At 51.0% G+C, this 12,628-nt stretch overlaps 5 protein-coding genes across 5 annotated transcripts; all 5 read left to right on the forward strand.

The window, feature by feature from the left end:
• Positions 1 to 1,428: 1,428 nt before the first annotated feature.
• Positions 1,429 to 2,783, forward strand: Pdw03_7241 (Beta-lactamase-like protein; the record flags this gene model as incomplete). Its single annotated transcript, XM_014678613.1, has 3 exons — positions 1,429 to 1,953; positions 2,003 to 2,300; positions 2,362 to 2,783. 3 exons carry the CDS (start codon positions 1,429 to 1,431, stop codon positions 2,781 to 2,783), a joined length of 1,245 nt encoding a protein of 414 aa, XP_014534099.1.
• Positions 2,784 to 3,408: 625 nt separating this feature from the next.
• Pdw03_7242 (Fungal transcriptional regulatory protein, N-terminal) lies at positions 3,409 to 5,745 on the forward strand (the record flags this gene model as incomplete). The annotated part of the gene is made up of 1 exon (XM_014678612.2): positions 3,409 to 5,745. The coding sequence occupies one exon, from the start codon at positions 3,409 to 3,411 to the stop codon at positions 5,743 to 5,745; it is 2,337 nt and encodes a 778-aa protein (XP_014534098.2).
• A 572-nt stretch (positions 5,746 to 6,317) lies between these two features.
• Pdw03_7243 (Higher eukaryotic phosphomevalonate kinase) lies at positions 6,318 to 9,788 on the forward strand (the record flags this gene model as incomplete). Its single annotated transcript, XM_014678611.2, has 1 exon — positions 6,318 to 9,788. One exon carries the CDS (start codon positions 6,318 to 6,320, stop codon positions 9,786 to 9,788), a length of 3,471 nt encoding a protein of 1,156 aa, XP_014534097.2.
• A 308-nt stretch (positions 9,789 to 10,096) lies between these two features.
• Positions 10,097 to 10,688, forward strand: Pdw03_7244 (spoVR like domain-containing protein; the record flags this gene model as incomplete). Its single annotated transcript, XM_014678610.1, has 2 exons — positions 10,097 to 10,112; positions 10,165 to 10,688. The coding sequence occupies 2 exons, from the start codon at positions 10,097 to 10,099 to the stop codon at positions 10,686 to 10,688; spliced, it is 540 nt and encodes a 179-aa protein (XP_014534096.1).
• Positions 10,689 to 11,312: 624 nt separating this feature from the next.
• Pdw03_7245 (regulator of volume decrease after cellular swelling-domain-containing protein) lies at positions 11,313 to 12,264 on the forward strand (the record flags this gene model as incomplete). The annotated part of the gene is made up of 2 exons (XM_014678608.1): positions 11,313 to 11,593; positions 11,664 to 12,264. The coding sequence occupies 2 exons, from the start codon at positions 11,313 to 11,315 to the stop codon at positions 12,262 to 12,264; spliced, it is 882 nt and encodes a 293-aa protein (XP_014534094.1).
• Positions 12,265 to 12,628: the final 364 nt, after the last annotated feature.

Raw genomic sequence — 12,628 nt, forward strand, 5'->3', positions numbered from 1 at the left:
ACTGCGTCCTTACGCTTTCTCAACAGAAACCATCACTGGCGTGCTGTTCACCTCCACCTATCTTGGCTAAATGCTTCATGACACAGCAACCCCCGACAACCTACGTCTAGCTCTACTTCAACGAAGCGTTCAGGTTTTAATGTGCATGGGGTTAATTTTGACTATGAGAGTCGACAATTCCCTGAAAATCTGAACTCTGCGATACCAGAAACTCTAGAGGCCCGTTTCAGTCAACATTATGTTTCTCCAAAATGGTAAATGCCTTGCCTTACAAAAGATTCTCTACTCATCGCAGAGAATCTACCCACGGGCCAGGATATTTCCACTCTCATGCGAAAATTTTGTGCTCTCTATGACTTGCTTGCCAAATACCCCTACAAGCCAAAGATGTGCTCAAGATTCCCGGCTCTGTTCTGGTGCTATCGATATGGCCTCCTGGCCTTAACTAAGCGTACGTTGTTATTGAAAGCAGATCTAAATTCCCACAGATGCCCTTTTCACGGAGAAGCGGTGCCATTGATGGGAGCCGCAAAAGATGGATATGAGGGCATGGCAAGGCTGCCCCTAGAGCATGGCGCTGAAGTTGATCTCTTCAATCTGGATGGAGGACTAGGTGAACCTCGGTTGACATTAAATTAGAAGACTCACTGACGTAATTTCGTGGAGATCTGTTTCTCGAACACCTCCTACTTATAAATCTTTTCGTTCATGCCTTACTGCGGATGTTAGCATATGCTGCCAGCCAGATCCTATCACACAGTGCCCATGATACAGGGCAACCGCAGGATGACCCTCCTTCCTGCACCACTTGGGGTAGATTCTTCGGCCTATCACGGCAGTGTGGCTTTTTTGCCCAAAGTCTTAATCCTATGATCCACAACCACCACGGTCTTTCGCTACCTTATGACCCAGTGTAATGCCTCTAAAAGAACCAAAGCGCTTTATCAATTAACAAATTAGTCTATCTAGGCTGTAGTTAGGGATAATAGTCTTTGATGTGGCCTGGTGTAATAACGGCAGTTTTTTTTATTTTTTTTCCAATATGCTTCAAAAATGGAGTGCCGCCCCCCAAAGCTATTTGTACACGTCACATTAGGGTTACTGTGAAGTCCGAAATTCGGCACTACAAATTGTAAGGACTGCAGCCGTGATTGGACCCCTTCCCCAAGTAGACGGCTAGTTGGAGACGTGGAGCTGAGACTATCGAAAGCTTCCCCGCATCCCACACTCCCTAGCATTTCCGCATAGAATGGGGGAAACTCGACATCACGTATTGAAAACGGTATCTTCCACAGGCTGTTTGAAAATGTATTAATAGGTGACTTTCGGCTGCCATTGCTTTCCATTCTGGTGCACTTGGCTTTTTGTTAATACCACACACACCATTCCTCGCCCAATCGCTTTTAAATTTTCTCTACAAGCATCAACATGTCTCTCAATCCGCAAGTGCACTCGCATATTTGCGAAATTATAGACAAAGCCTGCGAGGATCAGAAGTCCGGTATTCCTGGGACCGCATTCGTGGTCATTGGCAAAGATGGCAATGAGCTATTGGCCCACTCTGCTGGTAAGCGAGGCACGGGATCCAAAGACCCCATGACCTTGGACAGCGTGTTCTGGATTGCATCTTGTACGAAGGTACTGGTTGGTGTTGCTTGCATGCAACTGGTTGAGCAGGGGATTCTCAAGCTGGATGATGCGGAGCAGACAGAGGGCTTTTGTCCTGAATTGAAGAGTCTCAAGGTTCTACAGCCAGATGGCAGCCTTGTGGAAAAGAGGCGTGGAATTACTCTCCGCATGCTGTTAACTCACACCTCCGGATTCGGCTACACAGTTTTCAATAACAGACTGAAGCAGTGGTCGTACCCGGTTGGCATAGATGAGTTATCTGGGCGGGTTGAAGATATGGTTCGGCCTCTGCTATTCCAGCCCGGTGAAGACTGGGAGTATGGCGTAAGTGCCCTACTTTCAAAATCCTGAAATGCATAGCTAATAAGTATAGGTTGGTATCGACTGGGCGGGAATCGCGCTGGAACGCGCAACTGGCCTGAGGCTCAACGACTACCTACATAAGAACATCTTTCTACCCCTTGAGATCAAAGACATGTCCATGATTCCGAGCCACGACATGCGCCAGAGACTGGTGCACATGAGCCATCGAAGCCCAGATGGCACCCTGAGGTCCCGAGACCATATCCTTCGAGCGCCTCTAGTTGTTGACCTGGAGAACGATGCTGAAGTCGCCAGGGTGTTCAACAGCGGGGGTGGGGGTATGTTTGCCAAGCCGCAGGAATTTTGCAGTGAGTCGCGAGTAGCTCCGAGATCTTGTCAAAGGTTCAATACGCTGACTCATCTCCACAGAGGTCCTTGCTGTGCTGTTGAATGATGGAACGTGCCCCAAAACGGGTAACAAGTTGCTTCGCAAAGAGACCGTCGACGAAATGTTCTCTAACCAGATCCCCCGGTTCCCTAACTTTGGCCGTAAAAGCATGGCAGATGCAAAGCCGGACCTAACCAACCCCATTCCGGAGATATACCCAGTTGCTGGGAACCCGCCACAGGGTTGGGGCCTCACGTTCATGCTGTGCAATGGCAGTGCGACAGGGCGGTCAAAAGATACAGGGCACTGGACAGGACTGGCGAATTTGGGGTGGTGGGCAGACAGGGAGAAGGGTGTGGCGGGATTTTTTTGTGCACAGATCCTGCCCTTTTTCGACGCTCAGGTGTTTGGGCTCTTTGATGCGGTTGAGGCTGAGATTTACAAAGCCCTCGATGAGGCCTGATGTGGGAGACATTCTGGTTCCTTTGCATTCAGCCTTTATTGTAGAATGACAGCTTCATCTCTCTTCTCTCTTCCATTTGACGGCCCTCAAACTATGCATTCTTCCTTACCCTTTCGCAACAATGCGGGATCAGCGGAAATCCGGGAAATCCGGGGTCGGAAGCCCCGGAAACTCAAAAAAACCCTATCGAACTATACAAAATGGGAACATGGCTCCCCTAGGCCCTAAACGTGAACCGAAGTTTTAGATTTCATCGAGTGGTAGAACTGGCTGTGTGATTTCCCACAGCATGAAACTTGCATGGAAGATCTCCGGGATTCTCCTGATTCCCCGCTTTTGGGCATCATCTCAGGTTCTCATCATCTCGGGGGGAAAAAAGAGAAACTAAAAAAAACGCCAGCAAATCCCAACAACAGTGGTCGACATGCCTATCCAGGAGCGAGGCACAGCGCTTGCACAAGGATCCAGATCCAGGCGTCAATACGGCTCTTGCGACCAGTGCCGAAAATCCAAGCGAGCATGCGATGCGCTGTGCCTGGATCTGACTAGGCGAATATCGGTCAACAATATCGATGGCCAACGATCACCCTGTTCGTACTGTGCTAGGACAAATAAACGCTGTACCATGGAATGGGCCCGATCCCACGCTCGGTCTGCGCTGAGATCGCCACGCCAACTGCCCTGTGCTGGTCGTGAGCATCGAGATATTCTCTTCCCACGTAAATCCAGTAAGCCCCAGGTTGAAGCTGGATTCGAGTCATGGAACGATCTCCTTGAACCAATTTCCACGCAGGGGCCTATGCCTTGGGAGTCGGAGTCAGCCAGCTTAGATTTGTCTGGGTCGTTGCTTGATGATGATTCACTGCTGCTCAGTTCCACGCTCAACGAGACCAAGGCCTCTCAGGGAAAGGCTGAGACAGAGACTGCCGACGCATTGGCATCTATACGATCTCTGTCTGATCGCATTCCATCATACGTCTCTAGTCCCCCCAAAACCTCGACTCAGCCACCCTCGGATCTCGAACTTAATCCGATGTACCATCAAGTGTGGCTAGCTTCCCGCGCTTCTCAGATATCTCAGACATATAGCAGCCTTAGATCCACCCCGGTCCAAAGCCCCCGGCGGCTGAGTGATACTGCCTGGATGTCGCTCAATCAGCAATCCTCTCACTGGGCCAGCTCGCAAAGATCACTTTCCCCATTTTCCATCGACCAACAAATGATCACCAGATCCAACTGCCACCTGACTTCAGCTTACTTGCTACAAATCTACCACGACGTGTTAGAGTATAACCTGTCGTGTTGGCTAAGCAAAATAACCTGTCCCTATCAAGCGAGTTCTCGAATTACCCCTCAGATTGTGCCCGAACGAAGCTCCTCACGGTCTAATATGATGTACCAGCGCACGATCAGGCTCGACCGTGTTGCACAGTCTTGCAATCTTCTGCAACTGACACAGGCTGAGGACCAGGCTGCGTCCAAGGCCCTGCACCTTGCAATCATGGCGTTTGCTGTGCAGTGGGCACAGAGCAGTCGTCGGCCCCGCGAGAAATACCCAGCCAGGCCTCTCGACAATTGTGAGGATGACTTGGCCGACTGGATTACCGACGAGTTTGATCTCATTCTCCAGCATCAGTTTTGGGACCAGGCACAGCGCGCACTCCAACAAGTCGCCGATTTAGAGTCGTACAGAGTGGCATGTGCCGAGTTTATCTTTGGATTGACACAAAGACCATGGAAGCCCAACGATCGGTCTCCTAGAGAGCGAATGCAAAAGCCAGGCCGCAAATTTGCCACAAAATTTGTCTTTTCAACGCTACAGGATATTATGAACAAAGAAGGGCCACCAATCTACATGGAGAGAGCAGCTCGCAAAATGCACGCACTCAAGTATTGCAGCGACGCCCGAGAAAAGGGCATCAGCAAGCAGTGTTGCAGTCGCGAGAAGGGCGCTCACGGCATTATGGCCATGGGTGCCGAAGATCGAGAGACCATTGGACTGCTCTATTGGATGGTCATCATGTGTGATACCATCTCCTCGTCCATAAACGAACGACCCGTTGTGGTACTAGATCAGGACTGTCAACACGAAGGGCAGAAGGAGATCCAGCAGACTGAGCATAGTGACGAATCTGTTGGAGGAAGTCAGTGGAATATTGATATTTTTTTGAAAGGGAACTTCAAGCAGACACATCGAACGCACTGGCCTTGTTCTTATGAGGCTGCCGCGGAAGATATCATCAAGTCGGCGCCGGTCAAGGTCCTTCTCTTCCGCCACCTGTCATATTTACAGAACGCGGTTCGCAAGAGTGCCCCTGAAGAGCAGATCGAAGAGGTGATCCGCACGGCGATGTTGCTATATGAACACTGGAACCAAACGCACGGCGCTTTTTTCAGTGAACTAGTGCAGAACTACCATGCGGTTTCGCAGCGCATACAGGGCTGGTTTCTCTGCATATCTGCGCACTGGTATCTTGCTGCCATGATGCTTGCCGATCTGCTGGAATTGATTGATGGTAATTCCCTGGGTGCAGAGAGTGCAACTCACATTCGTATCACCAGCCAAGTGGCGAGGACAATACGGATGCACAGTGCCAGGGAGTTATCAGACTTAGCACGAGTTGGCACGCCGTCTGCCAGAAATTCCGATCATCAGGGTGTGCCACAGATGTCAGACTTTTACCACGCTGTCAGCAAGGGCACGCTCTTAACCGAGCCCTGGACCATGATTTTGATCCGAGCGTTTACCAAAGCTTGCATGGTCTTTTTAAGTGACGCCGATGAGTCCTTGCGTTACTCCGGGCCTACTCTGGGGCACAATAGTCCTGATTTCGAGCGGAATTTGGAGCAGGCCCAGGATTGCATGAAGGGGCTATGGCTACTGGGTAAAAAGTCTGATATGGCACGGGAGATTACCGAGACTCTTTCACTTACGTTGGAAGAATTGAGAAATCATATGTAGCTTCTACAGTTCTGCAGCTAACTTCGTATTCACATTTCTATGTCCATCCCGATAGCCCGATCCGTTCCATTTTGTGAGTGGAAGACGGTGACAACCCTTTGTCTTCTCTTTTTCCTTCAAGCCATGCACAGATGGCTTAACGCAGGCTTAATGCTGAATGAACGATCTCTTAGGAGCAAAACCATGGTTTGCAGCTGTGTAGCATCTTTTCAAGTGTCTTTTCAAGTGTCTTTTGGCCTTCGTAGATAGATGGCGGAAAAAAGCCGAAAGAGGCTCAATTTGTGAATTGGGCTTCTTATGCGTAACCGGTAAATCCACAGCTACCGAGAACACTACACGTCTAGTCTTATGTCTGCTGATCTTGAGAGAACAAAGGCTTGATATGAATGGTATCTGTGGACAATGAATGGACTTGCGAGCATGGCAATTTACTCAGTTTGGCATCAACCAGTGCCGAGCCACACAAGTGGCTTTGCACAACTACAAACAACTGTGTGCTTGGCCAAAAGTCATCTTCATTGCCGAAAGCCCAAACTCTCCATTCTCGTCATCTCGACTCATGCTCAACTGAAATGACTACTCTTGATTCACTCAAGCGGGCTCTTCGGCAAAAAGCCACCGTATTGGGGTCGTTCCAGAAGCAGCCATTGTCAGACATACAATTCAGCGCTGGCTTCGATATCTTACTACAGGGATCAGGATGGGTCACGTACCAAAACTTCATCATCCCTCAACTTTCTGAGCTGATAGCTCCTCTCTTTGACTCGCGTCTCAATATCTCGGTGCTAGAAATCGGACCCGGCCCAAAGAGCGTGTTTGGATATCTGCCCGGTCATCTGAGGCAAAAAATCAGGAGATATGCTGCATTTGAGCCCCACGATCTGCTTGCTACAAGGTTGGAAAATTGGCTTTGCTCGACATCGGAGTCAGAGTCCCCTCTGCCCTGTCTGGAAAGTCCGGTTGATATCCATCGAATTTCTTTTGACCTGAACAGCAACACAACGAGCGGGACTGTTACGCGTGATAGCGACGAAAAATTCGACATCATCTTATTCTGTCACAGCATGTGTGACATGAAGCCCAAAGCCAGGTTCATCGAACGAGCGCTGGAAATGCTTGTTGAGCGACCCGAAGGAGCATTGGTGGTAATGTTTCATCATGACGAGACCCTACACCTCGAGGGATTAGTGTGCCATCGAACGGCTTCTTTCCCTACCGGGGCTGTGTGTGTGGCAGATGACGACGAGGTGTTGGACTCTTTCGCTCCTTTCATGACGGAATTTGTCATGCAGGATGTGGAGGCGGAAATGGCTATCCGGGTTGAATGGCGGAACGTTTGCCGCGCTTTAGGCCGTCGTGAGGAGGCCCACCCAGATCGTCTCATATTCAACTCGCCCAACATCATGGTGGCTTTCACCCACGATGCGACCGCGTTACCGGAGCTGACGGCGCAGGTGCCGTTGTTAGAGGGAGACAAACCGGTTAAGAACTGGGAGGCTCGCCTTCACTATCCCGCCTCGATTGTTAGGCCGACAGAGGTCCGACACATTCAACATTGCGTTCAATGGGCTCTCAAGCACGGTGTCAGCCTGGCCGTCGTTGGTGGGGGTCACAGCGGTCATTGCCTACGTTCCAACGTCGTTTCCGTCGATATGGGCGCCTTTGACAAGGTGCATGTTCTCACGGCCGAGGACGGTGGACAAGAATCTGGTCCGGATTCTGTTGCCCTGATTGTCGCCGAGGCCGGCTGTAAGACGGGCGATATTGTTCGCAAGACCATGGCGGCGGGCCTGACCGTGCCCTTAGGGGCCCGTCCAAGCGTGGGCGCGGGGCTATGGCTACAAGGCGGCATCGGGCATCTGGCTAGGATGTACGGGCTCACATGCGACTCCATAATCGGTGCTGTGATGGTCAGCGTCGGCTCTGGCCAGGCCCTTTGTATTGGCTGTGTACCAAGTGAACACTGGCCGGCCGGTGCTGTGTGCCCAACAAACGAAACTGATCTGTTATGGGCAATAAAAGGAGCTGGCACCAATTTTGGCATCGTAGTCAGCGTTACTTTCAAGGCTTATGCGGCTCCTGTTTTCTCGGCTCGCAACTGGGTTGTCCCGCTGAGTGATAACCTCGAGGCGCGGCGCAGGCTTCAAGATTTCGATGACTTGGTCGCCGGTAAGCTCCCCCAAGAATGTTCTGCAGATGCGTATCTGTACTGGGACATGGGGAAGCTGCGTCTTGGGGTGACCTTATTTGAGTCTTCCACGACTGGGCTCACTTCTGAAACACCCACGTCGACAGACGCACCCATAGAAACAATTCTCGGGCCAGAAGGCAATTTTCAGGTGGTGGACGGTGTCGGTTTATTCGAGACCGAGATGTACATGTCCCGAATGGACGGTGGCCACGCCAGTAGCAAGACCTCATCGTTCAAGCGATGCTTATTCCTGACCCGCATTGGAGCACCGAATATCGCCAAAATCTTGGTGACAGCCATTGAGACTCGTCCCTCGCCACTCTCTTATCTCTATCTACTACAAGGTGGTAGAGTTATCGGTGATGTTCCAGCCGATGCGACTGCTTTCGGTTGTCGAGACTGGGAGTTTGCCTGCGTGGTAACTGGCGTCTGGCCGCGCGACCAAGATGGGTCCGAAATTGCTCGAACTGCAGTACAGTGGGTGTACAACGTCGCTAGTAACTTATTGCCTGTGAGTAGCGGAGTTTACGGCGCAGACCTTGGACCTGACCCCAGAGACACCGCACTAGCGGCCAAGACCTTTGGGCCAAACCTGCTACGCCTGGCTCGCCTTAAGCACATATCAGACCCGCTCAATGTGCTGGCTTACGCCTGCCCACTTCCGAAAACGCCAATTAAACAGAAGCTCATTGTTCTTGTCACTGGTGAAAGCTGCGCCGGCAAGGACCATTGCGCCGAAATCTGGGTCTCTGCATTCCTCACTTGTAGCCGCAAAAGCCTCATTGCGCGCGTAGTCAGCATTAGCGATGAGACCAAGCGAGAATACGCGGAGGCCACTGGTGCCGACTTCAACCGCCTCCTTCGAGACCGTCTCTACAAAGAGCGACACCGGGCAGCATTAACAACATTCTTCCAGGGCCAAGTACAGTATCGACCTCGGCTGCCAGAGGAGCATTTTCTCAGTGTGGTATACGGCGCTAGAGACGTGGATGTGCTGCTAATCACCGGGATGAGAGATGAGGCGCCAGTCGCAGTCTTCTCGCATTTGGTCTCACACAGCAGACTGATCGATGTTCGCATCAATGCCAGTAAAGAGACGCGGCGTGCTCGCCAAGGCCACCGCGGTCTCAATGCTGAGGGTAACGACACCAATGACAACAATGATCGCAGACCAAAACTGAAGTCCTTGAACTATCGGCCCAGTCTCATCTTCAACAATGACGCGACCGGAAACGAGACAGTGAAAAGGTTTGCCGATGACTGCCTGCTTCCCTTCCTCAATGAAGACCTTCAGCAACTAGCCAACATGGTGCGTCCAGTGCCCAATTTTCCACACCCGGGCGTCAAGTTTCGCCATGTACTCAACATCTCCCAGCAGCCGGGTGGGCTAGCCCTGTGCACATCTCTGCTACAGACTCACTTCACCGGGGACTGGGCCAAAGTCGATATGATAGTATCTTGCGAGACTGGTGGCTTCATCTATGCGTCGGTTCTAGCCTTGCAAGTCGATGTACCCTTGGCGCTAATTCGTGAGGCTGGGAAACTCCCCCCACCCACTGTTTCCGTGCCCAAGAGTACATCTCATATCTCTTCGACATCCAATCCAAACGAGAAGAGGATCGAGATAGAACGAGATTTGATACCCAGAGGCGCGTCGGTAGTAGTGGTGGATGATGTACTCGCTTCAGGTAATACACTTTGTGCAGTGCTCCAGCTTTTAGGTGAAGTTGGCATCGCTGATGTCAGCATCATGGTCGTGGCCGAGTTCCCTTTTCATCGCGGCCGGGAACTGTTGCGCCAGCATGGGTTTGGTGTCAATATTCAAAGCCTTTTGGTCTTTGATGGTGCTTAGGATAGCGGAGAATGTTGGAATCTTGGAACCTTGGCGTGATCAAATTCAACCTTGTTTCTTCTTTTATAGTTGACATGTATGCATTTTGCTAGAATTACCAATTCCCTCTATAACATCCGAGCTTCTTGATTGTTCCTGATGTGTGAGAAGTCAATGGCTGGTGTTTTTTTTTTTTGACCTGATCATTGGTAGATCATCGTAATAGTGTTGCTTCAAACGGTTCCCACGCTCTCCGGGGGCCGTCATCCCCGTTGCTCCGCTACTCCGCTACTCCGCACTTGATCAGGTTCATCTTCAACTACTCAACCATGTACGACTCCTATCGTCAGTGTTTTCACCGTGCTTGTATATATCTGAATAACTCACAATCGTTTAGGTCCACATCCTCTCCTCGCCCAGGTCCCACTGACCGTTTCACCTTTCATCAACCTCCCCACCTCCGTCACATTACCCTACACATACAAATCCGTCCCCTCATCTCTCCCCTCCTCGGTGACAATCGATCCAAGCAATCCTGATGGTAAAGCCCGCTATGTCATCTCCCCAAGCGGCGAGCATGCAGCTCACCCAGACGACGTCCTCGCCACGTGCCACTCCCTCGAACAACATTTGAATGAGGCTCGCACCAACGCAGAGCAAGCCATCAACGCATGGATAGAGTCGATAAAGCAACGTGAACTAGCCGAAAAAAGACGCCTGGCTCCTGGGTGGCTCGACCGCGAGGAAAAGCTCCTTCAACCTAGCCGGACCAGTGCTTGTCCTGACGCACAGGCCGATGCCCATTCAAGCCTGCTGGATAGCTCTTCCCCTGACCAAGACTCTTCTCGATTACCGACCATGATGCCACATAACGATGGGGAGGAGTTGGATCGAGCGTTCGGTGGCCTAGGTGTGAAATGATGAAAGATGGTCTTGCAAGAGAGATTAATCCCTCATTGCTCTCCGCATCGCAGGAGTGCCTGGAAACCCAATTCTCGGAGTGGTACACTGCATTAATCTCTGAAACATGGTCTTGAAAGCATACACGATCTTTCGGGTGTACTTTCCCCGTACTGGGCTCTTCTGGGGCCTTGTTAAAGCAGTTTAATAACCCTCGATTCTGCGACATTTCGCTTTGCTGTGGTGGCAGTGGTACTTTGACTATCAGAGCTAAGATTTCTGTTGCGCTGAGGATGTATGTGGCGAATGGGTTCGCAATTGCTCCTTCGACTAGCTGCCCGTGAGGTGTGTACTGGGGACTCTCACATGGATCCAATTACTGCTACGAAAAGATAGCGTATGTCAAGTATCCAGGTCTTTTAAATTATATTGAATTAAAAAAAAAGTCCCCATACTGTATAACAAAACTAGTTTTTCTAGTGATTTGCACGAATGTATATTTCTCACTAATGTGGCTCTCTCATGCTCGCGGAAAAGCTCCACCCCGCCGGAAGCTCTTTTTTCGCTCCATCTAAACCTCCAGAAAGCCTCCTTCAACTATCATTTATCCCTTTCCTCTCTCTTCACAGCCACGCATAATAAATCATGGAGGTCATTGGCAGCTCCCCTGAAGCTTCCTCATTCGTGTCGCTGGCCGAACACCAGTCGCGCACCCCAAGCTCCTTCTACTCCGGACCCCCAGTATTGTATCACCACAGCCAGCGCTGCAAGATAGTCATTCTTGAGCGCGAGCTACTCGCGACCCCAGTACTGAATACCCTCCGCGGCCAGGACGCTGTGAATAACAGCGCCGCAAGCCAGGACCAACAGGACGGCGATGAGAAGGAGGTCGCAATCTCAGGCGTGGATGCCTGGGTGACATCTGAGTGAGCCTCTCAATCCCCATTTTTTATCCCAAGGCCAGGACACCGACTCATCAAACTCATCACTCCACAGCAAATTCTTCCTCTTCTCTCCGACCGCCTCCACAGGCGTGTCAATCCCCTACCCCTCGATCTCACTACACGCACTCCAACGGCTACGCGTCCCAGACACGGACGCCGAAGTCCAGGGCCTGTATATGCAGGTCGCGACGCCAGGTGCGCCCTCCGCCGATGACGAAGAGGAATGCATCACAATGACAGTGGTGTTGCCCGCCGACGCCACGCTACAAGAGCCCGTGGAGGCGGAGACGGATACACCCACCCAGCAGCTCTACAACGCCGTCTCAGCGTGCTCTAATTTACACCCGGACCCTGTTGAGCAGGGAGATGAGGATGACGAGGATGGGCCCAAGTTCATCTCGGCGGAGGAGCATGATGGAGTCTTCCAGCTTGGAAATGGTGATCTGCCCCCACCTGTTGATGGGAGCTCTGGGTGGATCACGGCGGAGAATATGGATCAGTTCTTTGATGCGGAGGGGAATTGGATTGCTGCTGGTGAGCCGCCTTCTTTCCCGCTCGGGCCTGGAGCTGGGACTGTTAGGGCCCGGGAGGGAGATAATGGAGTTGAAGAGAATGGAGATGGAGACGAGACGAAGTGGCGGAAGACGGATTGATTGGGCTTAGGCTACTTTGAAGGAAAAATGAACTACCTGTGTATGATTGGCGTTCAAAATTTTTGACTGGGTATGTGTGATAAACTACCAAAGGATCATTGTGTTCGGGGTTATTGTCTAAGAAAACACAAATAGAAAACGATCAGATTTCTACTAACGACTTCCTATTTCATGACGATCAACCTTTGAAAGCACACATCAAACATAAAAAAACAGCCTTAGGAAAAGACGGACCACCAAGCAACAAGAGAAATAAGAAAAGGTAAGGTTAAATGAACAAATAAAAACAGGTAGAAGAAAATGGAAAATCGAAGAAAAGGTCACTGAAGCTTTTACGTCGACGTCAGTCTCAGACACTGCACGA

Source organism: Penicillium digitatum, chromosome 2, assembly GCF_016767815.1.
Source record: "Penicillium digitatum chromosome 2, complete sequence".
NCBI classification, from domain to species: Eukaryota; Fungi; Ascomycota; class Eurotiomycetes; order Eurotiales; family Aspergillaceae; genus Penicillium; species Penicillium digitatum.